The sequence below is a fragment of the Phocoena sinus genome, chromosome 13 (genome assembly GCF_008692025.1).
Source record: "Phocoena sinus isolate mPhoSin1 chromosome 13, mPhoSin1.pri, whole genome shotgun sequence".
Lineage (NCBI taxonomy): Eukaryota > Metazoa > Chordata > Mammalia > Artiodactyla > Phocoenidae > Phocoena > Phocoena sinus.
The window spans coordinates 77165061-77192750 of NC_045775.1; the positions used below are offsets into that span (position 1 = coordinate 77165061).

The window sequence follows — 27690 nt, forward strand, 5'->3', positions numbered from 1 at the left end:
GTGGCAAAGAAGCATCATAATGACTGAAATTTACTTTCAAAGGGATCAGCAAAAAAGAAAAAAAAGAGAGAGAAAGGAAAAAATTACAGACATAGAGGAGATAAAGCAAATATAACAAAATGTAAACACCTGGTGAATTAGAGAAATGAATGTTCATTGTACTATGTTTCCACCTTTCTATAGTGAAAAATTTTTTCAAGATAAAAAGTCAGGAAAAATATAAAGTAATCTATGTGTGGCCAATATGCTGTAGTTGATTTTATGTACATGAATATACTCGTAAATGATTTAATACTTTAAAAAAAGCCCCTCATGAAATTCCTTCCCATCAAAGCTAACCAAAGCTAACATCACCTCTGGCTAGGGACAGCAACGTAATTTGTCTTGTTTTTACCCCCACGAGTCAAGAATCATATTTGACTTACCTGTGAAATTAACAAACCAGCAAAACACTTTTAGCACTCAGCCACCTTATCAAAAACAATTTTAAAAAAGCTGTAATCTTCTGGTTTTAAAATAATTTATTTCATAGGTCTGTTTTAATTTCATGTCTCAGAGCATACATTATTTAACCAAGAGATGCTGGACACAGATTGTAAAAAGGGAGGAAACACTTAGGATAAGAAACTCCCTCAATTCCGTTAGAATTTGGCCCTACCTTGTAAAGTCTTGCTAGGATAAATTTCTATCATACTTCTTTTGTGCTTACAAAAAGACATTAACTTCCGAATTTCCAATGTTGTAAATAAAAATTTTTACATTTAAGTATGCATTCATATTGACACACGAGGCAACCAAATAATTGTCATCAACGTTAGCAAAATGTGTATTTCCTGTCACTGCACTAACATTAAATTAAACGTCAAACCACAAAAACTTGGTGACTAACATTAAAAAGGCAAGCTGTAGGATACGCAAAGCTTATAAAGGACAAATTGCACGTGTTAAGATGGGACATCATTTGACAAGGGCTGGTGGTGTGCATATGGCTGCTTTTTTTTGTAAGAAGGCCACCGGCAAACAGGACAACAGTGTCGGCCCCCAGCCAACCACATCACGATGCAATTCTGATGGAACACGTGACCACAGGGCAACCCCATTAGCAAACATCCATTTTCAAAATTCTCTAGGCAAACAACACATTCAGTACAATGCAGCATATCAGTAGGCCAAGTTAACCAATCAGGTTCCATGTCTTCATTAGTGCTATATGATCCATGTGACCGCCCCTTCCTTGCATAAGGGCTGGTCTGACAATATTTATTGGCACATGAACAAGCCTCAGGATCACAGTGACTTGCTCTTCCTGGAGAATTGTGAACCACGTTTTGTTTATCTTCAAATACTTCCTTCTCGCTGCTAAAAGTGTCTATGCTCTCACTGTCTGAGTCATTTTCAGTATCTTGAGGACCTTCCAACATTTCCTCTTCAGACTGGACTCCAAGGCATTTAAATCGCCACACTGGCAAGTTTTTAATATAATCAGTTGGTATCAGAGGGTGAAGCCAAAGGTCAGGGAAAGCTAATCGCTCCAAGAACAAGTCGGGGTCTTCGTCCCAATCAGATTCTACAGGGAAGTTCTGAAAAGAAGCAATCGGGTGGAAGAGGTAGCTGGTGTACCAGTCCCACAGACTTGACAACCACTCTAAGTTATTGGCATTGACTTCATCATTGTTGTTGTTGCGCCGTCTCTTCTTTTCAAAGTAATCGACTAGTAAACCATGTCCAAGGTATGTACTAAGAAACAAGGCTGGGTGTGAAGAATAAAACATCCAGTCTGCCCTGACCCATGAGGCCAGCATGGTTGTATTGGAATATCTCAACAATTTTAAGCTATACTCATAAAAGCTATCTAAGTAAGGGAGCTGTAAAAAGCCCAACACCGGTAGCCAGGAAATAATTAATAGAGAATTATATGTCCCTAAAGTGCTTATGAGAACCACAAATCGTTTTATGGTAGCTCCTTGTGTGATAAATAAGTCCATCCAAGCCATAAGATTAACTAGAACCAAGCTCAAAACAAACAAATCATTTACTTCAGGTTGTACTGAGCGCAAAAATGAATCCATGGCCTGAAGGGATATAAATTCGCCTGTGTGGTTTCCATACCTGTAAATTCCTTCAGGAGTTCTAAGTATGTATGATGGCATGTTATACACACCAATATCTGTCATATAACTCTTGTTGTCCCAATTTTCCACATTTACAAAAATAAACTCAACCCTTCCAGTAAACTTTATGCTTAGTGCAGAGAAGAAAGCTGGGGGTTGGTCAAGGTTTGCAAATAGGTATATTTTTACCCAGTATTGATCACTTTTATTCCATTCTTCTTTCAAACGTTCAGCATTATAAATGGTTTTGATCCGTGAAGCTGCATGAGCAGTTATCCACTTAAAAATGTGCTCTACGTCAATCTTGCGCCCACTGTATTCTTTAAGCATGACTTTCCCTTTAGAAGTGCTTGTTTGTGGAACAGACATAATGAGTGTGGATCGTACCCAGCCTCTTCTCCTGCAGTATCTGTAAGAGAGGAGACTGCAAGTAAATAGCTAGGCCGCTAAATGAGCTAGCTTGCTTATCTTCACTGTTGTGCAAACAGTTTGTCTTTTCCCTGACACATTTCCTTAGCACTTGAAAGATACCCTCTCCCCAAAAACAAATTACCTGTAAACAGTCAAAAGTAGCACCAATACCTGGCAGTTGTATAAGAGGAAAAGCAAGCTCTCTTTTTATCATATTTTTCGTTTGTATCTCTGTTTCTTTTCTTTCTTTTTTTTTTTTAAAGAAAAGTGTAGCTTGAAAAGCCTTAGAGTCAAGAGAATCGGCAAGTACTTCCAGCATCTACTATGAAACTACTAATGCATTATGGGCTAATAAGATCCTAAAGATAATAGGAAAATAATTCCTGTTCACAAAGAATTTAAAACCCTATTAAGGAGACAAAAGTATAAAACTGTATATATTCTATTACTAAATAATGTAAAGGAAGTTCAAAAAATCATTGGGAGTTTGGGCTGGTGCAGATTTCATGAAAAGTTTGGGAATTGAACTAGCTCTCGAAGGATGGTTAGATTCAGGTGGGCAAAGAAGAGAGAAGGAAACAGATTATCTTATATGCTGAGTCCCTGACTTGAATGCCAAGCTCCTGAGGGTAGGAGCCATGCTGTACCCACTTATTAACCCAAGCACCCACCACAGTGCCTGACACACACAAGCACTGGCCTAAAGTAATCTGCACGAAGGCTCACCTAGAAAAGAGCAAGTCCTATATTTTTCTGTACTCTCTCATCTCTTTAATGAGGACCATGAAGAGGGGTATTTGGAGAGATAATCAGAGAAACAATTTCCTTTAAAAACAAAAAAGTTTTTTTCTAAAAACCTACCATGTGGAGTTTTACAATATATAAATTTACCTCAGTAAAGTTGGAAAAAAGAAAATCTACCATGTGGATACATTTTGTTCACTACAGATTTGTAAGTGGATGGTAATAAATGTTTAATTTTTAATTTTGCTATTCAGAATACTGATGTAAAAATCACAAATGTTATCGCAGTGGGGGGGGAGGCGTGGCAGTGGGAGGCCCGCATACCGCAAAAGGGAAAAAAATCATAAATGTTATGCTTTACTTTAAAGTATGGATTATATTTTATTAAATTAAATAAGCATATTATACATTTATATGATCAGATTAAGATAGAAGTCTTGACGTACGTGGCATATGGTTTTATGATGATAGTACAATTAATTTTATCTCAGGAATTTTGTGATATAATTTAAGATAAGCGAAGACAACATGTTATGTCACAAAGACAAGGTTAGTAACAACTCTGGGAAACTATCTGGGTGACTCAGGATCAAAGACTACAACCCAGCTTCTTGTTGAGTTGATTTACTTCCTTAACAAGATAGATACCATTAATGTCAATATTGCTTTAATTGAAACGGGTTAAGAATTAGATACTCCGACAAAATAAAGTATCTTCTATTCTGTAACAGTGTATTTGTCCAATGCAAAGTAATAGTTCACTGACATGAATGCCATTTCCACCACCCTCCCCCCAAAACAACAAGTCAACTACATATAGATAGTTGCCTTGTTCACATCTTTTTTTTTTTTTTTTTTTTCGGTACACGGGCCTCTCACTGTTGAGGCCTCTCCCATTGTGGAGCACAGGCTCCGGACGCGCAGGCTCAGCGGCCGTGGCTCACGGGCCCAGCCGCTCCGCGGCATGTGGGATCTTCCTGGACCGGGGCACGAACCCGTGTCCCCTGCATCGGCAGGCGGACTCTCAACCACTGTGCCACCAGGGAAGCCCTCCTTGTTCACATCTTAAATGTCTAACTAGCTTTACTTTTTTAATTGCATAGGATACTGGGGATGACACATTTCTACTCTTGGTCATCCTGTTCATCTTTGTATAACCACCTCAGAGAATATTGGGCTTCTGATTTGTGTCATAAATTAAATGACAGTCTTTCAAACAGAAAATTTTACTGTGTAAAACAAGCCAAGTCTTACCTTAGTGCATACATTTCTTCATGGAAGAAAACAAATGTACTATGTACTTTCTTTTCAGTTCAGAACTCAGGGACAGTTTTAAGGTTTATCATTTCACAAGAATTTAAGAGTACCCAGGACAATAAAATTTTGTATGTCATCATATATCTTTCAAATTAAATCATGTTTTCCAGACTTGGAATCCAACACACAAATAAAGTACACCATATTAATTTTAAAACCCCACTGTTAGACAGAAAAGACTAATGCTCATATCAATATAAAAACTTTTTACTGCCAATTTAAAAAACCTCTTTAAAGGTCTGAATAAGTTCAATGATGACACCACGAAAATATCCTCTAGTTCTTAAAGTAAACCTTTTGAGATCTCTTAGAGAATCTGAAGACTAAAAATGATTAAAAAAAAAAAAACATAGCTAGTGAGTTTTGGGACTCCAGCTTCTGATAAGGCATACTATATTTAAAAAGAAACCTTGGTATTCTGTTCATAAAATGCTGTTTCTTCAGACAAGGTCATTGGTCTCCTTGGCCTTCCTGTCCTGCTCACCAATCTTCCCTTTACTTTCTTTTCCCTGCTTAGCCCATGGGCACGCATCCCTGATTCTTTCACCATAAGCCCTCCCGGCCCATTTATCACTCAGCTCCTGTAATTCCCGTGCCATCCCACTCTTTACTATCTCTGCCCCGCCTCTCCAACCTCCCGATACATATCCCACGTCACTTCCTTCTTTCTCCAAAGGTGGGGGGAGAAAAAGAGTAGAGAATAGACCTGACGGGGTAAAGGCCCCTGAGATAGATCACTGGGTTGGGGAATTCGAGGAACTGGGGCCAGGCAAGATGGCTGTGTGGGAAAGAAGTGGAAACTGCTGCCATGGACAGAGTCAGGTACTGTACAGAGTGGAGGTCCTGAGTGTTCTTAAGGGGAGCAAAACAGGCCAGGAAAATACTACGATACAATGGGGCCAGCACATCAGAGGAGGCTGTCCTGGAGGCCACCCAAGAGAAGGAACTACAGTCAAAGAAAGCAGCATAGGCAGCAGAGTAGAGAGTTTTGCTGTTTTTAAAAACCTGAGATCAAGATGATGACTGAATTATTCAACATATTAAAATGCTTGCTTGCTGAAGAGCACTATTCTCTGCCCAGTTACACCCTGCATTGACATTCTAAACACGCTTTTCTATCATCTCCCTATTTTGTTCTTCTGCATCTCCATAATCCTCAAAAAAAAGGAAAAAAATGACCCTGATTAAGCACAGCATCTATGACAAGAATAGTTCTTACTCTAGTTGGAAGACTTTCCAAATCAAAGGAAACCAACATGACGATACTGAAACTGATATAAGTAACTCTGCATCAAGATCTTCATCTTTGTGATAAAACTAAGATGACGTAAAAGTGCTTGTTTAATAACAAAAAATTATAGCTGCAGTCAACAAAAAAGCAAAAAGTTGCTCAAAAAAGGTCTCTTCGGTCATAAATAAGAGGTGGGATTATCTGAAGACGAAGATGAAGGATTTAGAGAAAACTTGGAGGTAGATTATATGTATCTCTTCACCGTTCCTCAGCTGGTATAGAATCAAAAAGGGCTTTTCAAAAGAAAAGCTAGAAAAATTTGCGCTAAAGTCCACTGGACTCAATTATGACACTTCTGATGCATTTTGCTTTATAAGATTACATTAAAAATCAATTCTACTATTGCCTTCAGTTTTTCATGCTGAATAGATCATCTTCACTTTATGTCATGCTTAGTTTCATTTTGAATCCTCTATTGTTATTTAAGAACTTACGTTAGACTGAAATGTGTTTGACCTTTATATTTTTGTACTTACTTGGTATTTTCTAATATATTTATAAGTTAGTGTTTAAAATGTATTATTTAGTTTATTCATTAAAAAAGTAAGTTCTGAATATTTTTCAATAAATCGGTGATGGTAATACTGACTTGGCGTTATCTGAAAGAAAATCAAAACATCAGAACTATCATTTTTTCTGGTATTGCAATCACCAGTGGGAGAGAAAAAGATCTTTCACTTAGACCGTCTGGGAATGATGGAATAGGACCAAATGCCACTGTCTTCGGTAAACACAAGACAGAAATAAGAATGATTTCCTTTTCATAAGAACATGAACACTTACGCTATCTTGGACATTTCAACCAAAGGCATTAGAATATGATCAAGGTTCTGTGCTGAAGATGAAAATGGGAGCTTTGTGGGTAAATGAGGAGACTAAATGTGAGTCAGGAGACACAAGTTCCCTTCTTATCCCCAACGTTTAAGAAGTCCTCCTACCACACATCTCAGCCTACACTACAAGTGAGCAAAACAAGAACAGTGAGGAAAATCGAAGCAAACGTAAGCCTGAAGGAGAAGGGCAGGAGAATCTGAGGTGAAGCAGTGGTGGAGGAGGGTTTTCTACAGCGAATGGGTCTCCCATTGTGACCACATATAACGGACATAGGTAAGCCGGGCATATCTACCTACATCAGAAACTACCTAACGTGGGGGCTTCTCCATACATATCATATGCCCCGTCCTCAGCACTGAACAGAACATGCTGTACGTGCTAATCTTTTTCTTTTAAATTTATTTATTTATTTATTTATATTTGGCTGTGTTGGGTCTTTGCACGTGGGCTTCCTCTAGTTGCATTGAGCTGGGGCTACTCATTGTGGTGTGCGGGCTTCTCACTGCAGTGGCTTCTCTTGTTGTGCAGCACGGGCTCTAGGCGCACGGGCTTCCGTAGTTGTGGCACGCGGGCTCAGTAGTTGTGGCGCACGGGCTTAGTTGCTCCGTGGCATGTGGGATCTTCCCGGATCAGGGCCCGAACCTGTGGTCCCCTGCACTGGCAGGCGGATTCTTAACCACTGTGCCACCAGGGAAGTCCAACTAATCTTTTATTAAATGTTTACTGAATGGATAATTAAATGAACGAGTGAATTCAAGTCATAACTTGGAGGAACTAGAAATTGAAATAAAACGCATTTCAAAGAAGAAACAATGGAATAATGAAACAAGAAATAATGTGACAGACTAAATACTGGAGATGATGACAAAAAGAAAATCAAAAATGCCTGCAAAGATTTTTGTCTGAGAAAATGGAAAAAAAAAATAGTAAAGGACAGAAAAAGAAAAGGCAGAAAGGGCACATGGTTTACTAAAAAAAAGATGAATATGAATTTGAATACCAGGTTTAGGGAACAGAGTCTATCTGGGGTACTCGTATGGCAAATGGAAACGAGTGTCAAAATGCAAACGAGAGGTCCGAATCATGAAAGGAGATTTAGATCAGCACAAAGGTGTCACCTAAAGCCATCAATGTACTGAAGTCTCTTTGGGAAGTAAAATTGAAACAAAAAAGACCGAAGACATACTCTAAAGAGTCACCCCCGTTAGAAACAACATAGAAGAACCAGACAGAAAGAGAGCTCAGAGAGAAAGTAAGTAACTGCCAGTTATCAGAAACTATTCATCAGATACCTGTGTAGCTAACAACGTGCTAAACACGCTAATGAACTTTCAGTTTCAACAGGCTTCTAATACCACTGTCTTTATCACATTCAAAAAATTCTGGTCAGAACTCAAATTCTAGGAATTGCCCAATCAACTTACCTGGGGTCACTGGAGCAGTTAAACGTGCCTGTACGTATTCCAAATCTTGACACCTTTTTCACCATTTTCTCCCAGTGGATTTTACCCACCAAAGGACTTCTGTCATTTGCTATAACCTATTCCCCCCAAAAGAAAAACAGATACTTTAATCACCTAAAATGGAGTCAAACCCACCATTTACACCTATAACTTTACTTTTTTTGAAAAAAACATATTCTGTTCCTAGGTCTTGTTTACTATGTCATCATATTATCACTGCAATTCTGTAAAAGGAGCAACTGTCCAACTGGAAAAGATTTAAAACACTGAATACAGTACATTAAACTCTCACACTCTGTGGTAGTTATGCAGAAGGGGAGTCAAAACCATATTAAAAAGCTGGCCACATTCGCCTCCATGTGGCTTATCCTCTAGAATTAACTTACACAGGAAGAAAATGGCCCTTGGAGTCATTTCTCTGCTCTAAAAAGAAAATTTTAAATAACCCAAATAAAGCTTACTAAAATTACCACATGTGGGTTCAACGAGTTCAAATTTCACTTTTTTAAAAGTGTAATTATGGAGCCAAGAGTCAAACACATGTTTTCTATTAAACTATGCTTGACTAAAACAATATACTACCTACTATGGCATTTTCTTAACAATCACGAAAGGTTCTAACATATTAAAAAATTACCATTAATAAATCCTACATTCTTGAACTTCTAACTTCCAATTTGCAAATAGCTTTCGAACAGTTAGGATTGGGGGAAGAAAAAACTTTTTTTTAAACGTAGATTAACCTTCAAAATATGCAATGACTTTTCTCAGACTTTCTAATTGTTAATACCTTTTCCCTTTATTCCTTGTCTTCCTGATTTAATGAATAGAGATACCAGTAAAAAACAAACAAAAAGTATATATTAAAAACAAAAATAACTAAATGGGAAATTAAAGGAAATCCAAAAGTGTCCTATGTCTTCATGAACCCATCTGTTTGATTTATTTTAAGCCCAGGGTATACAGGCCAAGTTTATTTTCATGAATGCTATATTACTGATACTATTTAATTCAAAATTACAGCACAATACTCCGGGGGCCTCTAAAACTCTCTAGAAGGAAGGGCCATTTTTCACGTTCACAAAGCCTCCAGGAAGTGAAATCCCAGGTGAGTGCGTGCAATGAGTGCCTGGGAGAGGCAAGAGTTGGTGCAAGTACCTCATCTCTGGTCTCTCTGCTGGGAAGTCTAACAAATTTCAAGGGCAGCAGGAGGAGAGAAAGTGTGTGGTGGTGACAAGTGACTTAAAGTTCACTTTATGTGCCAACAGATTACTGTCCAATAACCTTTGCCATATATCATTGATACTATCATCCTCATACCTACAGAGACACACACAGGTATGTAACACTTTGTAACATAACTTTGAGGCTTAATAAATACATACACAAATATAAAATTTAGGGCACTGAACAAATGGTTCTGATAGTACTTTTAAGTGAAAATAAATGGCCTTAATGAGGGAGGCACATGTTATTAAAATGCTCAGGCGGTTGAGGTAACCAGGAGGAGAGCAATTTGAGGCCATGGTCTTAGCAGGTGAAAGTGCTTTCTGAGGAGGTTCACACAGGTTACATTACCCAGTAAGTTCCTAGCTTCCACATTTTTCCATTGTCTAAAAGTACTTTATAAATTTTATCTGAAGAATAAGGGAGATGAAGCAAGGCAGGCTTTTCTCTTCTCTTCTGTTTTTCTTTTCCTGCCACTGAAGAGTCAATATGGTAGTTCTTTCTTCCATCAAGTAACCAAAGAAATCTTGAACTTATTTTTCAGATTACTCAGAAGGATTAAGAAATCTCTGTAAAATCATATCGCTATACTCCCTGGTCTTTGCCCTGTTTTTTTAAAATAACTCCCCTTTCACTCCTATTTCCTGATCAAGGCCGCAAATAACCCAAACACTTCAGGTCTGTACTCATAATGACACTGTGTCAAGGGGGTAATCAGGCGGCTGCTTTCATCAATATAGGATTTGGGCCTCAGTCTAGGGGCATCTTTCAGGGAAGATCCTGATCACTGCACAGTCATCCAATGCTAAGAAAGGAAGCAGGAATGAGGGGGTTGTTCCAGGCACCCCTGCTTATAGGAAAGACAACAAAAGTGTGTGAAGAGAGGTGGTGAATATCTCTGAGGCAGGTACATGACAATGTTTAACTCCAGGGCCTTATTTATTCAGCAAGCTATTCCAACATTTGCTTTGAAGAGTTTAATGATTCCTGACGAAGAGAACCACACAAAAATGAAAAATCCCTTAGGCATTGCATGAAAGCATTTTATTTGACTCTTTAGTTATATTTACGCCATTAGAAATTGCTTTATCCAACGTCCTATATAGTTATATTATTCAACTGAAGGTTTAGCACAAATTAAATTTCGTGGAGGCCAAATTAAACAACCACTAAAAACGTTTTAACAAAATAACTCATCTGGCTTGTCACATGGCACAACAAAATACTCTAAGCCTATTACTACTGTGTCACATCAGTAACAGTTTCCAAGCTATAGCTCACATCCAAAAGCACACACAGTGATTCTGAATGGCATTCACTCTGGTGGTGAAACGGGAAACATATTCCCCTGCAGTTCACGAAGGATGTTGCATTCTCTGTGGGGAATATTCTCAGAGACTAGAAAAAACTAGATGAAAGTACAGCCTGAGTACCAAGTCTCAAGTGTGGAACGGACCTGGCAACAGAGGCGAGCAGTGAAGCAATCTTTCCATCCCCCTTCCCAGGGTATCTGCCTCTCTAACCAGCAACCCTACACTTGCTCACCATTGTTTTCCCTGCAGCTAGCATGGTGCCTAAGTCAGGTGGGCACTTATTAAATATTTATGTTGAATTAAACTATTTCAGCTTTTTATGGTTTAGTAACTCATTCTCTTACTTCTGATTACATAGGTTCTCTAAAGGCTCCAAGTTTCCGATTTCTGTTATAATGCAAGTCCCTTTCCCAGCAACCTGTCGTCTGGGATGCTTTCCGACAAACATTAGCGTAACTAGTACCTGGCTATGCAACTGCACATCAATGTTCTTGACCCCAGTCACACACAAAGACTTCCAGTTCAGTGTATTTAAAAATACACTTTTTTCAGGAAAAAAAAACGACTAGGTTTTTCCTAGTACTAATTTTCCTGGTTTCTACTTTATCGTCTAATAGCTCTTTAGGATCTCTCAAGATGGTAGCACCATCACAGACCATCTAACTTAGCTGGAAAAGGTAATCTATGCTAAGAGTTTTTACTGGCCCACACATTTTAGTAAACCAAGCTGTGAGCTGTCTTACGGCACAGACTGTAGGTTATTCGTCTTTTTTGCCCTTATCACAGGTTCAGCTGGCACACATTAAATTTCAATAAATATTTGTTGGATGGTTGGATGAATGGATGAAACCAGTGGTTTGCTGGTAAATGTTTAACAACTAGCTGTCTAGAAGAAAACAGAAGCTCTGATTTCTATCATTTACTTATTTCCTTGGTGTAAACACTCCCACATGGCTGATTTCAAGTTACCAACGTGACATCTCTAACTGTGGAGTTGGAACGGGATGTTAACAATCGCCCTTCATGAAGCAGTTTGAGCTGGCTCCAGCACAGCACTGGAAGGAACTGAGTTGGACAGTGTGAGATGCTAAGTTGCCATATTTTCTGATGTCAGTCTTGTGTAGTCCAGTTAAACTTACAAAGAAAAACTGGGCCTCAGGTTATTGCTTACTCCCTTCCACATGTGTTACACTGGTATAAGAAAAAACCCACACACTTTCGCCTATTTTTTAGAGGTGGGTTTTATTACTAATCAGAACATCTGTCATTTCCCTTTTAATATTGTTAATCCCCATACAACAACATGGAGGCTAAATTAAATAACATAACTCCATATAAAAGGAGTGTAGAGCTAAAATATTTTTCTGCATCTCTCAATATTTCATTAGAACAGCGAGTTTCTACTTTCAAAATCATAGACCACAGGGACTTCCCCAGAGGTCCAGTGGTTAAGACTCTGCGATTCCACTGCAGGGGGCATGGGTTCGATCCCCAGTCGGGGAACTAAGATCCTGCATGCTGCACGGCATGGCCAAAAAAAAAAAAAATCATAGACCAACCTAAATATATATATGCAAATTGTATAAAATCATTAAAAGTGAAGATGAGTAATTGACAAAAACAAAATTCAACAGCATTTAATTATTTCTTTGGTAGCCTCACTAGCTTTCTTTGAGTAAACACAAATAAAAGCTCTTCACCAATACAAAATAAAGGATAAGATGGCTTGCCAAGTATTTCACCTTTAGCATAGTGTCAAGAGAGGAATAAATAACTTAGAACCTCCCTGAACAAAACTACTGTCTAGGAGTAAAAAATAAACAAGTGTTAAAACAGCTAGTAACTCTTTTCAGCCAAACAGGAACCGTATTAACATAATACTTCAGTAAATATTGACCTAAAGCTTTACTTTAAATCATATGATGCTTTTCACTGCTACCTCAATTCCACTGATGTTAAATTCCTTATAATGTGACAAAGCCAGCAGAGAACAGATAGGACAGTCCCTCTTTGAACTTCTTTGAACAAAAGTCAAAATGTAGAAATAGAAATGTTAAGATAAGGATAAATCCATAAACTCCACAATGTACACTAACTTTTCCATTTCAAAAGCCTATCTACTGGGACTTCCCTGGTGGCACAGTGGAATCCACCTGCCAAGGCAGGGGACACAGGTTCGATTCCTGGTCCGGGAAGATCTCACATGCCGTGGGGCAACTAAACCCATGCACCATAACTACCGAGCCTGTGATCTAACGCCTGTGTGCCGCAACTACTGAGCCCGCGTGCTGCAACCACTGAAGCCCTCGTGCCTAGAGCCCATGCTCCGCAACAAGAGAAGCCACCACAATGAGAAGCCCACGCACCGCAGCGAAGAGTAGCCCCTGCTCACCACAATTAGAGAAAGCCCGCGTGCAGCAACAAAGATTCAACACAGCCAAAAAAAACAAAAAAACAAAAAAAGGCCTGACCAAGAATCTTTTGAAAGAAAAGTAACTTCTATTTGTGAGGCTAAAAAGATTGGTAGGCAGCAGAATCAAAGAATCCACAAAACTGGAAATAAAGAGCTAATGAAAGATATGAGGTCAGGTTAGGAACAAAGCAGGAAAACTTAGAATGTTAGAAAGAAGTGAGAGAAAAAAGATGACTTGGTTCTTTCATGGATTACAGTGTATTGTTGCTAAAGATGTCCCATATGTGTTGCTGCCTTAGAAACTAAAATTAGTTCTTTCCACCTCATATTACAGAGAATACAGGAGAGACATGAAAAAGCTTCACATGAAAAGAAGTGTGCTAACACTCTGCTTTAATGTAAGGATAATTCATGAGCAGTAATACATCTTAAAAGAGGAGAAAGATATGAAGACCATTAACATGTATTATTCAGAAAATAAACTCATGAGTTACTGAGAAGATAGAAATCATAAGGGATATAGGATGAATTAATTAAATTATAGAAAGTCATGTTTCCTTTTGTAGTGTCATTCCACATGCAGTGTCACCAAAAAAGATAATCAACCTGGATTATCTTTTATTATTACCAACCCATTCCAGAAAAATAATGAACTGACCAAGTGATGGAATAGCTAAGTCATAAACCCATTTATTAAAGTCACATTTTCCCCAAATCAGTAAATCTAGACATCCTTTCAATGACATATAAAGTCTAAAGTGCTAATTATCAGTTATATGCTACCTGAGAGTTAGGTATTCATCTGAGTGTATAATTCATCTGAGTAAGAAAATGATATTGGAAACCTGGGAGAAAAAGAGGAAAGAACTTTGATGTGCTTAAATATTCTTATCCAGGATACCTAAAATAAATGCAATATGAAGAAGATTGAATTGTTTGGGAACTATGCATCCTCACAGATTAAAAAAAAACGACAATGATAGAGCAAATTGAAATGAGTCAGCTTCTTTTAAAACAAACAGAAAAGAATGATAATTCAAACTGTTAAAAACTGAATTCTTGGGCTTCCCTGGTGGCACAGTGGTTGAGAATCTGCCTGCTAATGCAGGGGACACGGGTTCGAGCCCTGGTCTGGGAGGATCCCACATGCCGCGGAGCAACTGGGCCCGTGGGCCACAATTACTGAGCCTGCGCGTCTGGAGCCTGTGCTCCGCCACAAGAGAGGCTGTGACAGTGAGAGGCCCGCGCACCGCGATGAAGAGTGGCCCCCGCTTGCCACAACTAGAGAAAGCCCTTGCACAGAAATGAAGACCCACACAGCAAAAATAAATAAAATAAATTAATAAACTCCTACCCCCAACATCTAAAAAAAACAAAACTGAATTCTTGAATGTTATCCTTCACAAGAGATGAGATAAATATAATCTGAGCTGAAAGAATGACAAGCAACTGAGAGTATTTCTCTTCTGTTTTGAGAAGATATTTTCAATTAAAAAACAAAACAACATGGCCCTCTCTTAGGAGCTTAAACCAAAGTGTCTGTGCTGATTAGCTTAGCTAGCGAGTTCAGAGTGCTGAAGGCACTGTGACTGAGGTTTCGATCTCAATCTTCTCAGTTGCCCTACCAGAGACTGTTCTTCCAACCCAAGCCAGCCATTTGACAGATGTAAGCCACTGGCCCGAGGGAACACAAGCCAGACAGTGGTGATCAGTGCAAATCTTGAAGGTCACTGGAAAAATTGTGTCTTACTGCACCATTCACTATTGATGCCTATGAAGTCTAAAAAAACATTTTCAGAGAAAAATAATTCCGTGATTAGAATTTATAATGTTTACATTCACTACCATTCGTTACTTGTTCTTCACTTCATTCAAGTATCACCTTATCAGGGAATTCTTTGCCACTCTCTTGTCTCCTTACCCTGCTTATTTTTCTTCTTAGCACTTTCCACTAACTAATGTTATATTAAATATTTATTTAGTTAGTGCCTCCCTCTCCCAACTGGAATGTGAGCTGCCTGAAAGGGCAAGGACTTAGCCTGTTGTATGCTCCTGGTATATCTCCAGAGCCTGGTGTACAATTAACTGCTGAATAAACTGTATGAATTTTGTAACATCTTAAGGGAGTTTAATCCATGCTTACCTTTAATATGACATAGAAAAATAGTAGATCATTTATAAGCCAAGACTATAATGCTAATTAGTGAAGCAGAATGTGTTCGTAGTCTATAGGCAGCACTCTATATACCAAAAGAATTTCCAGACTTTTGACATAGGTTTTTCCAACTTTGGAAGGTGTTCAGCATCTTTACCATTCATCTCTATGGGACCGTTCAATGTGTGGACAAACATGAGATATAGGACACAGGGCAGTGGGACTGGCTATTCAGTTCAGTTTCAGGAATAAAATTGAAGTTACCAAAACCATTAAGTCTTCTTCGATCAAACTATCAGAAATAAATATCTGGGAAAAGAAATAGAATAACTATTTATAAATTAAGGCTTTAAAGATGCTACAGTTTATTTTTTCAATACCAATAATTTAACACACAAACTAGAATTTGATGGATAATGTATAGACAATACCCATACCCTCCTCCCAGTTTCTCTGTTTGCTAGACTTAAAAAATGCCGAATTAGATTATCTGGAGGGTAAAAGGTCAAACACAATAAGAAGGTTGCAAGTAAAGGAAAGGTCATGGATATCCAATGCAATCACCTGAAGAATTCCCAAACTTCAACCCGTTAGCCCAGTGGACTATAGTACTATTCTATCTTCTTTAGGTGTATATGTATTTATTTGAGGCCATGTGCTACAGAAAATCTATCTATCCACAATCATATTGCAAATCAGTGACAGGACCAGATCTGCAAATAAGGTATCTGGACTCAATAGCTTTTTCTACCCTATTTTGCAGTCATTGTTCTCAGGAAGAAATATGAAGCAGCAATTATTTTGTTTTTTATGCCCTGAATGAAACTTTGCCAACCCCAATGTGAAATAACAAGAACACTGGACAAGAAATGAGGGGGTCTGGGATTTGATTCTCGTTCAATAATCATAATTTTAGCTGAATTCATGTTGCTAATTTACTTAATATGTTACTTTAAGTGAACTTATATTTAAAAAAATTTAAATAACTTTAGACTTTCCCTAAGCAATATTTATGAAATTCCATGTTCAATATAATATTGATTTTTTTCTAATTTACATAAAAATACACAAATGATAATGTATGTCCACTCATTTACCATGAGTGGCACATAAACCACACTTTGGGAAGCATAAAAGATGATTTTTAAGGCCCTTTATAGCTCTAAAATTCTAATATGCTAATTAAATCTCACAGTTTTGATAGCATAAGAGCTACGGTTTAAAATTATAATCTCATCAATTTCATGAGCAAAGTAGTAAGTTCCCCCACCATTCCCCACAATAGTTCTTCCTCTATAGGCGCCAAGTTGGCTATAGTTCTTTCTTTAGAAACAAAAATGATGAATTAAAAACTGAATTAAAAACTGGAGTTAACAAAAGCTGAGAGAAACAGTACAAATCACTAAATAAAAGGAATATATATATGTTTCTTACTTTATAATGCAGATCCAACAACTAAAATGGATTTGCTTCTGCTGATTCTTAACAAAAGTCAACCCTCTTTCCCCGACACTTCCCTTCCCCCACTCTTTAATTAATTTTCATTTTTGTTGGTCTGCAAAACCTCTTTAAGTGGACAGTGGAGCCTCCCTATGAGAAGTGAGTTATGTCTAAGAAACATGACACAAGCACACAGAAGTGTCACCAGCTGGTGACTACTATTTTGGTAAAAATAATTTCACTTCTATCACTGTTTCTAATACCTGAACCAGCCAGATGCCATCTTTTGTGTCTTCTACAAGCTCATAGAAGTGCATTTCACCACTGAAATTGGTACTAGAAACAGATTCAGATGCTTCTTCTTCTTTGAGTGCAGAATAAAGCTCACCTTCCATCAGGTCACCTGAAGAAAAGAAAAAATAACACTAATAAGATTGCAAAAATCTCATGTTCCCAACTTCAATGATAAATTCTATTTTATACTGTTAAAAACTTATGTCACTGTACTTTCACTGCACTCTACAGAAGAGTAGAACCTGAATACACCTATTTAAGACTCACACGTTTAGTAAATATGTAAGAAGAACCTTCTGTGTGTCAGGCAAAAGTGAACAAAACAGATAAAAATCCATCTCCTGATGGAGTTTATATTCTAGTGGCATCACCACATAATTTATTAGGAAATTACTGAATTTATGTCAGCCCCAAAAACCATCACAATATTATTCAGCTTTTGTCCAGGCATCAAATAATTTTTAAACAGTATGATTTATATACTTCTTTTTTGCGGTATGCGGGCCTCTCACTGTTGTGGCCCCTCCCGCTGCGGAGCACAGGCTCCGGACGTGCAGGCTCAGCGGCCATGGCTCACGGGCCCAGCCACTCCGCGGCACGTGGGATCCTCCCGGACCGGGGCACGAGCCAGTGTCCCCTGCATCGGCAGGCGGACTCTCAACCACTGCGCCACCAGGGAAGCCCGATATATACTTCTGACTGACAAGAATTAGAAATGGGTTTACAAAATTTGCTATCACCACCTGCGTAACATAGCAACAGGGCTTATATGACTTGGAGGTTAGATACAAAAGATTACCTAGAAGAACAAATTCCATATTCATACACAAATTTACAGTGTAAATTTACACTTTGTATCATCAAATAAAAAGTACAGAAAACACGTCAAATTATTTTAACTTTTGTCTTAAATGTTAACAATGCAAAAACAAGTACTGTATCATGACAGCAGCAAAACCACCCACAACCAATATGTAAATTATAAAGTTAAATTGCTATACCAAGACCACTCTGCTATAAAATGTGTGATCTGAGTCATATTTTTGTGAGCTGTGTGTATTCTTTAAATATTATGTGCACTCCTTGTACACTCAAAGTTACAAGTATTTTTAGGCCCAGAGGAAGGCAACACTAAATAAAAGTCCCAAGAAAAAAAATGTGGTATCAAATTACTTTACCATGAAGAATGATTTGGCTGGGGCAGTTTAGGTACTTTTCACTTCTAAACCTAGAAAGTTCATTTATTAGAGATCTTCTACTTTACTTTATTCCCCCTACCCTACATGCCAGCCATGGTAGTAATAAAAGTCACCATAAACCAGTCAGTAAACAAGAGGCACAATTTTATGCAAATAACACACAATTTTATGTTTTCTCTAAAGAAAAATGCATCACTTTTACAGAGAGTGTTCCCTCCTCTATCCCAGTAGTGATTTTAACCTTAATCTGCAAATACCTGAGTGCTCAAGTCCTCTGGAGTTAGGACTCTTGTCTATCATACTACATGGCTATAAGATACTAAATAAGGGAAAAAAATTGTCTTGTAAAAGACACAGCTGACAGATATACTTGAAACAACAAAAAAAGACAACTATCAGTTTCAATTGCTTCCTACAGCAACCCAGAATGCCCTTCTCAAATTACAGTACGTTCTCCTTCCAGGAAGTGTATCTAAACCAAGATATATTTTGTCCAGGGGTGAAAAAAATTAAGCCCATTTCTCACCCAATCCTACCCCAAAACCAACAGTTATTGAAAATGCATTCTTTAAGATGTTAAATATCTCTTAGCTCAATTCTATCAATATGTCCCAACCCATTTAAGCTGATGCAGCCCCTGTGGCATAGAAGGGAAAAAGCAGTTTACACCCAAGATATAAGAATTAAAAAAAAAATCCTTACAGAAATATCCTTTCGAAACAAACAAGATAGGCATTCACAAAAAATATTCACCTCATTTTCACCAAATTTAAAGTATGAAAAGCTAATACTGTGCCCTGTACACTTTCTCTATATTTAAACTCATTATTTAAAATTTAAATCCTAGAAAAATTTTTTACTATTTAATTTTGTATCTATATGACATGATGGATGTCCACTAAACTTCCTGTGATAACCATTTCATGATGTATGTAAATCATGCTGTACATCATGCTGTACACCCTAAACTTGTACCGTGCTGCAAGTCAACTATATCTCAATAAATCTGGAAGAAAAAATAAAATAAAAAACAAAATAAAATTTAAATCCTAGGCCTAAATGCCTCTTTGATATTAAGTATTCCAATGATGTTTTTCCCCTCCGGGTAACTTGTTATTACTATGGTGACAAATGCTGCTATCTACAGAGAACGTTTTGGGGTTTTTCTTGTATACTTATGAATTTCAACTGACAAATAATGCTTTGCAATTTGTTTGTAACTGGTTGACATTTCCGAAATTTGAGAAAAACACTCAATTTGGTAAACGACACTAAGAAGCTGCACTTTAAACTGTTATTTTAAAATAACCTTAGGAAGACACACCAACACTCCTACAAATAATTCCAGCCCAGGCCCCTTCCAAAAACTGGGATTTACTGTTTTTTTGGTAGAAAACCTGGACAAAGGAAACCCGGGCAGCTCTGGAAGTAGTCTGCTTAACCCTTCCAGGTACCGCCTCATTCTGGGGGACCACCAGGTACGAGGAAGTACGGGTCGTCCCCTCCTCCGAGTGGAGGGGACCCTCGGGGAGACGATACTCGCCTGACTTTTCCACCAGTTCCCGGACATCCTTCTTCTCGGGCAACCCCGAGTACCCCAGCCCCCGGCACTCCAGAATGGTCTTCAGCTTCTTGAAGCTCAGTGCCACCGGATCCACCAGCTGGGTGGCAAAGATGCCAGTTTCGTACCACACAATGGCCTCAAAAAACCTGGCCAGGACGAACAGGACCAGAAAATAGAGGAGCAAGAAAAAAAGCTTCAGCCACATCTTCCCCTGCGTCTTCGCTCTTTTCGGAGAGCTCAGAACACGGAGGAGAGGAGGGGAGACTGGGGGAGTGTGGGCGAGGGCACCAGCCTGGCGTGGGGTACGGCGCCCGCCGCCGTCACTGCGGGGCCATCCCCGGCGGGAGGCAGGTGGACTGTGCGGGGGTGAGGAACAGACCAGCAGGGGCAGAGGCGCCAGAGCCTCGCGCGGGGGCCTTCCAGTCAAGAGGCGAGAAAAATAAGGGGGAAAAAATTTAAAAGTCCACCCATTAAACCCCGAAAGGAGAGAGGCACGGGGAGAACCCCGCGGGTAAGAACAAGATGAGGGCCGATTCCGCCGGCGGGGGGGCACTGGGATGTGGCGGGGTCGGCCTTCTAGCACCGTAATCTCAACGGAGGAGGGGGAGGGCCAAAAAAATCATTCAGATTCACAAAGGAAGAGGGGGCCGGGCTGCAGGCTGGGGCCAGAGGGGCGGCGGTCCCCGGGAGGCTGTTGAGTCGGCCGGGCTGAGGCCGGGCTCCCACGGCGGCAGTCAGGAGGGTGCGGTGCTCGGCGGGGGCCAGGCCCGGGGCCCAGCGGCGGGGAGGACCGGCCGCTGCAGCGCCGCGCCCGGCGCCCAGGCCCCAGGCCCCGCCGGCCGCGAAGGCTCCACGAGAAGCGCGGCGGGGAACGGCGGCGGCGGCGGCGAGTGCAGGTTCGCTCAGGGCCGGCGGAGGCGCCTTTCAGGCTGGCGGGCACCGCGGCCCGGCCCAGGAGGGGGGCGTCGCAGTCTCTGCAGAAGGAATGGGGCGCGCGAGGCGACGGTCCCGGAGAAAAAAACGCAAAAATAGGCCCGAGACGTCTCCCCGGGGCGGCTCTCCGGCTTGCCTCCTGGTCCAACGCAGCGCTCGCCCCGCTCGGATGGGCGGCGCGGGTTCCGGCCGCCGTCCCCGACGCCCCCTCCCCCGCGAGAGGCCGCTGCCGCCGCCTCGGGACTAGAGGATCCTCGGCGGCCACGGCCCAAACCGAGACATAACAACTGACGTCGGCTGCGGGGCGGGGCTTCGGGCGGGGCCACAAGGGGAGTGCCCGCCGGGCGGCGGTGGGGAGGAGAGGGTACTGGGAAGGAAGAGGGCGCCCAAGCCTGGGGGCGGGAGAGCGGCGCGGAGCCCCAGCCTCGATGCGGTCTCTTCTGCGCTCCCGAAGTTGCCTCTCCAGTGTCTCCTCCTCTCTCTTTCCTTTTGCCCTGCAGATGTTTAGTAAGTGATTTTGTCTGAGGGTTGCAGTTAGGACTGTGTCGCTTTGTGTGTTTTTTGGTAAAAATGGGGCAGCTAATCATCCTCTTAAAATAAGTAAAAATAAGAGTACGTGTATGCCAGGTCCCGGTTAACTGGGAAAATTTTGGCGCAGTTGGTTTGAGATGGTAGAAGGCGAAACCCAGAAAACAATGATTTTCCATCTCTAGGTGAGAATGTAGTAGTTTGCGCATTTCTGTGTTGAAGGAGATTTGGTCAAAGGGGGAGGCAGAACTAGGCTCACCCGTCCCTGCCCGTTACAAAGGCCTCACCACACCCCCTCCTCACCCGTCGCAGTTTCAGTCTCAGGGGCGTTATAAGCCAGGTATCGAAATGCTGAGTTCCCAGGGCAAAGGTTGTTCAGTGTGGATATGTCCCAGTGCAAATTTTCCCTGCGTTTTCTTTCATCACCCTCGCTGAGTGGGGCATCTCCAGCAAGAGGAACTTACATAAATTGAGTAACGTGGGTGAGCACGCAGTACGCGGTTCTGTATTTATTTAACCCCGGTAGAGCATACTCTTCCTGTCGATCTCTGTGCCAATCTTGAGGGAGAAGGGGATTGCATACATAAAATAAACAAGTCTGGCTTCTACCAGACCCCTTGATGAGGAAGAAGAAGACTCAGAAATTACAAGAGAAACGTTAGCTATTGTGCAAAGCTGTCAAATGTCCTGAACTAGGGGTGAAAGTTGTAGCAAGAATATAGGTGTGATCCTCACGCTTGGAACAAATGAGGAATGGAAAGCAAAGAATGGACCGTGAGAATGTAGCCTCAGAGTGGTACCCTTTTAGAATAAAGCAAACAAAGGCATTTCAGTGTCCAGCTAGTGGAGGATTATTTAGCAGGGATGGGCCCAGGGACGAGGGAGAAAGAATCAGAGGAGGAGGTGTAGGAATGTACAACCAGCTCTTGGCCTCTGCGTGTGTGTCTTAACTTGCCTCAATGTGGCTTTGTTTCCAGGGCTGGCAGATCAACGTGCGAGGCTGTATTAAACATTCTAAAACGCTTGGTTCTGAAATTTCAGAATCCTTGGGCATGTCACAGTGATGCTGTTACTGGGTGATATTGCTGTTCAAACCTTGACATATAAAGTGATGTCCTTCACCTCAAAGAAATGTACTCACTGGAGAGGAAAGACTGCAAGAGGGGCAGGTGGGGAAAATTGGGGTGGCTGAGGATGGAACCAGCCAGGCCAGAGTTTCAAATTGGAAAAATATTAGATTATAGAAGGGACTGGAAAGGAGTTACTAAAGAACACTTTGGACATTTCTTGTTTGTCTTAACTGCCTCCCATCCTCAACACCCTGGATTTGTTCCTCAAGGTTAAAACCCTTAGGAAAGATTACAGCACTGATAAAAGAACATGCAGGGTTGGTGGGAAATAGGGATATGGACATTTACATCCTCTATTGATGGGAATGTACAACCTTTCAGGAGAGCAATTTACAGCGCGTGTTAGAAGGCCCCCTGAAATATATGCTCTTTGGCACAGTGATCTCACTTCAGGGAACTTATCCTGAGGAAAGGATAGAATGTGTGCACAAAGATGCATGTGCAGAGTTTTGTTATTATTGTAAAGTTAATAATAGAAAAAGAGAGAAAAAAAGGGAAAACCCAGGTGAACTATTAGGCAGCTACTAAAAAGAAAGATAACTGTGTGCATCTTTATGTGATGGGATTTAGATGATTTAATTTTTTTCTCTTGTGCTTTATCTCTATTCTTTTTCTGAAGTAATCATACATTATTTTTGTAATTTAAAATTGTGTTTTAAAACATAAAACAGGGACTTCCCTGGTGGTCCAGTGGGTAAGACTCCGTGCTCCCAATGCAGGGGGCCCAGGTTTGATCTCTGGTCGGGGAACTAGATCCCGCATGCATGCCACAACTAAGAGTCAGCATGCTGCAACTAAAGATCCCACGTGCAGCAGCTAAGACCCAGTACAGCCAAAATAAATACATAAGTAAATAAATATTAAAAAACAAACGAACAAAAACCCCCCACTAGAACTGCTTCCCTCGTCTTGAGGTTTAGCAGCAGGGATTCATCCTCCAGGACTCTAAGGGAGGTGTGGGCTGTCCTCCCATGAGGATGATTTCAGTTTCCACTATGCCTAACTGGGCAGATTAATTAGAATTTCTGTTCCAAGACCAGGATGACAAAAGGATGTTTGAAATATTTATCGTTTTTCATAATCTGTTTTTCTAACAGCTAGACTGCTAATCTGGGTTCAGAATCTCAGATTCTGTTCATTTGTGGGATGATTTAAAGGCCTTATCATTTGATATTGTGGCAAGAGCATGGGACCCATAATTGGAGGGGCTGGTCCAGTGTAGACTAGTATCTACCAGCTGTGTCACCTTGTTAAGAAGTCACAAGACCGCTGTGAACCTCATTTTATCACCTATAAAAATGCGAAAGGCTGCTTACCTCATGAAGCTGTTGTAAAGATTAAATGAGGTAGTGAATGTAAAAAGTGCTTTGAAACAAACATACTGCTTGTATTTAATTTAAAATAAAGAATTAATTTTAGAGGAAAAGAAAGTCAATGCCTTTGGTTGAGCTGGATGAAACAAGGTTATTTAACTTAGGGCCCAAAGAGCCCTCCCTTCTTATTTTTATTAAAGTATTTACCCATATCAAGCAACACTCCAAGACTTCAAAATTGGGACAGTTTTGAGAGTGGAAGGGGCAACGGTAACAAAATTATGCCAGACTATCTAAGATAAATTGGGACTGTCCCAGACAAACCCTACTCATAAAAAACAGATCCTCTGCTTGTCCCTACCCACTCTGATTCCCATTCCTCAGAGGCAACTGCCTTCAATTCTTTTTTTTTTTTTGTGGTACTCGGGCCTCTCACTGCTGTGGCCTCTCCCGTTGCGGAGCACAGGCTCCGGACGCGCAGGCTCAGCGGCCATGGCTCACGGACCCAGCCGCTCCGCGGCATGTGGGATCCTCCCAGACCGGGGCACGAACCCGTGTCCCCTGCATCGGCAGGCGGACTCTCAACCACTGCGCCACCAGGGAAGTCCTGCCTTCAATTCTATTAAGCATTTTTCTCATGTTTACTTCTGTATTTCTTAATAATAGGTTTTTACTGCTCTTCTTGATTTTTCCATTTTATACATTATCTATTGATTTCTTACCCTGGAAGATGAGGAATGATCTCTTTGATACCCTTCATTCACACACCATTTCTCGCCCCTCATTCCCAACGTGATTATATTACATATTCACTTTTATATTAATGTGTCCATATAAATCTTGTTCATGACTGAACCACATCATTTATATTTCCTTTCTTGTGCAATTGTTCATTTTTCCTGGAGTTAATAATTAACTCAAATTTTGGTTTGTTCTATTTTCTAGGGCGCTGTCCACTTATTCATTCCCAAACTCTCTGTCTGAACTATCAAAATACTCAAATGGCTAATCTATCAATTCCATGTTTTATTGGAAATAAACCTGTCCTTGGTCCTCCTGCTCTAGGCTAGACTTGTTACCCTGCAGACCAATTACATAGCTATTGTAATAGCTATGTAGTCATTCCAGGACTACCCTTCACTTCTCTTCCATGTTGGATCCTGTTTTTTTTTGTTGTTTTTTTTTTTTTGCGGTACGCGGGCCTCTCGCTGTTGTGGCCTCTCCCGTTGCGGAGCACAGGCTCCGGACGCGCAGGCTCAGCGGCCATGGCTCACGGGCCCAGCCGCTCCGCGGCATGTGGGATCTTCCCGGACCAGGGCACGAACCCGTGTCCCCTGCATCGGCAGGCGGACTCTCAACCACTGCGCCACCAGGGAAACCCGATTCTGTTTTTTTGATCCCGGTTACACTTTGTTATTTCACTCCCTTGTTTGCATGGAACACAACTACAGTGATTTAGTAAGAAAATGAACTTTGGAGACCTTACACACCTAAAAATTCCCTTATTCTACTCTTATTCTTTTTTTTCCCCCAAACTTAAAAGACTTGGAAGACTATTACCAAAACCTCCTTAATACCCTTCACCAATTCACCAGTTGTTAACATTTTTGCTGTACTTGCTTCATCATGTCTTTATTTTGAATATGTGTATATATTTTTTCTTAAACCACTTAGGAGTTAGTTGCAGTTACTCTTCCTATTTGAATGATAGTCTGGCCAAGTAGAGACTTCTAAATTGGAAATCATTTCCCCTCAGAATTTTGAAGGCATTGAACCACTGTCTTATGGCTTCTGTTGTGACTGGACCATTCTCTCTGTAATTTGACTCTTCTTTTCATCCTTGGTGTTCTGAACTTTCATGATGATGTGTTTTAGTGCAGGTCTCCTTTCCTTCATTGTGTTCAGTGCTCAGTTTCAATATGGCAACTCGTGACCTTCAGTTGGAAACTTTCAATAATTTCTTCTGTCCATTTTCTCACTTTTGTGGATCTCCTACTAGTGAGATATTGAAACTCCTAAGTCAATCCCATAATTTTTTCTCTTCTTTCTCCAATTTTCCTCTCTGCTTTTTGTTCTACTTTTCCAGAGATTTCTTCAAATTTATCTTTCACCCCTTCTAGTGAATTCTTAACTTTGTCTATCATTTTTTTAATTTTCAAAGGCTCTTTCTTGTCACAGGGATGTGCCTTTTCTGTAGCACCCTGTGCTTTTTGTTTTGTGTGTGCAAGACATTCTCGTATCTCTCTGAAGAAAGTGGCTTCCCCCCTAAGGTTTCTTTTGCTCTTCGGATCACGGTTCATTTTCTATTTGTTTGTTTTGGACTTCATCTTTCACGTTAGAAGCTCACCTTAACTACTTGGTAATTCTTGACTCTCTCCTTGTTCGTAAGTTCATAAATGTGAGGAACTAAAAAGCTCATTGGAAGTTCTCTGAGAGTGACTGGGGCTCACTTAGGGTGAATAAAGATCAGGGCCCGGCCATTTCACTAGAAGGATGTGTAAGTCTTTTTTCTTGGGCTGTTTGTTTTTGTCAGAGAGGAATCCTGCCTGGAAAGTACAGGTTTCACTGTCAGCATCAAGGGACTGGGTGGGAGGAGGCTGGGGAATATCAAGTCTCAGCCATTAGGCTTGAACTTAATACTACAGTTTTCCATGACGTTCCTCACCTCCCTCACATAGCTATGTCCATATTTTCAAGTCCAGAGCCTCTTTGTTCACTTCAGAAGGTAAATGTCACATCTTCCTCTGGGCTGGGAGAAGGGAAAGTGCCTGGTCGCACCAGGTTCAACTATATCTTATGAAACTTTTAGCAAATCCTCTAGTTTTCAGCCCCGCCCAACACCCTGGGCTTCCAAAGTGCTGTGTTTCCAATTTCTGGACTTTTCCTGGGTTCTCTGGCACCAGCTGTTTAACATGGCAGAGGTGGTGCCACAGATCCACCACACCACTGCCTCTTTCCAGGAGTCTAGGCAGACCAGCTTGTAGTCTTTCTTGCAGGTAGATTGGGTAAGTGACTGAATTCTGGCCAGTGGGAGTCAAGAGGAAGTGATGTGCACCCCTTCTAGACCTGGCCCTCATAAACAGCCTTGAGCCCTCTCTAGATTGGGTGGCCAGGGAGAGGGGTGGGCCCAGAGAACAGCCTGAGACCTTTACCTTGGGGCCCCTGGGATTTGTTCTTCTCTTCTGCCTCTCTTTTTTGCCCATAGAGCTCTCTGCCTCCAAGACACAATCAATTCCACAAGCCAGAGGAACAAAAGTGGGGCTGGCAGGGACCTCAGAATGGTAGACAGGGAGCATGGGAAAACGAATCCCAACATTTGCTACTTTGCCTGCTGGTGGGGGGGCAAGGAGAGTGGCCGATAAAGACAAAGGAAATAACCCCATTTTCCTCACTTTGTTCTCTAACTCCATTATCGAGAACACATTTTGGTTAAAAAAATGGTAAAAATGGCTAGAAATGGTTAAAAAAAAAAGGCTAGAAATCTAAGTGCTATGGGTAGATTGAGTAGATAGATTGGGTGTTTATTATCGTATGTCTGGTTGATATACCCAGCTAAGCACAGATTTGAGTCAGGTAAGGGGGCAATTTTATTTTTTTTTTATTTTTTAATTTTTTTTATTTTGGAAAGTTTTTTATTTAATTTTGCAATATTAATTATTTTTCCAAAAGAGAAAAACCACAAAATAAGCACACATATGTATAGATGTAATAATCTTACATAAATTGTCATACATATAATCCAATAGTATGTTAAACTTTTTTTTTTTTTTTTTTTAAACATCTTTATTGGGGTATAATTGCTTTACAATGGTGTGTTAGTTTCTGCTTTACAACAAAGTGAATCAGCTATACATATACCTATGTTCCCATATGTCTTCCCTCTTGCGTCTCCCTCCCTCCCACTCTCCCCATCCCACCCTTCCAGGCTGTCACAAAGCACCGAGCTAATATCCCTGTGCCTTGCGGCTGCTTCCCCCCAGCTATCTACCTTACTACGTTTGTTAGTGTGT

General features: G+C 40.6%; 1 protein-coding gene across 2 annotated transcripts; it reads right to left on the reverse strand.

Annotated features, from left to right (window-relative positions):
* Positions 1-503: 503 nt before the first annotated feature.
* Positions 504-20981, reverse strand: RNF103 (ring finger protein 103). 2 transcript variants are annotated; one of them, XM_032652460.1, is made up of 4 exons: positions 19756-20981; positions 16983-17122; positions 8133-8248; positions 504-2520 (listed from the first exon to the last, which is right to left on the reverse strand). In XM_032652460.1, exons 1-4 carry the CDS (start codon positions 19979-19981, stop codon positions 945-947), a joined length of 2058 nt encoding a protein of 685 aa, XP_032508351.1. In that variant the 5' UTR covers positions 19982-20981; the 3' UTR covers positions 504-944. The 2 variants fall into 2 exon arrangements, with proteins under 2 accessions (XP_032508351.1, XP_032508352.1); XM_032652461.1 differs by lacking the exon at positions 8133-8248 and having other exon boundaries at positions 2317-2520.
* Positions 20982-27690: the final 6709 nt, after the last annotated feature.

Excerpts from the sequence above, each read along its gene's own strand:
- RNF103 (XM_032652460.1), bottom strand. The coding sequence starts at position 19,981 with ATGTGGCTGAAGCTTTTTTTCTTGCTCCTCTATTTTCTGGTCCTGTTC. Across the intron at positions 17,123-19,755 it reads GGAACTGGTGGAAAAGTCAG|GTGACCTGATGGAAGGTGAG; the intron begins GCGAGTATCGTC and ends TCTTTTCTTCAG. Across the intron at positions 2,521-8,132 it reads AACTGCTCCAGTGACCCCAG|ATACTGCAGGAGAAGAGGCT; the intron begins GTAAGTTGATTG and ends CCTCTCTTACAG.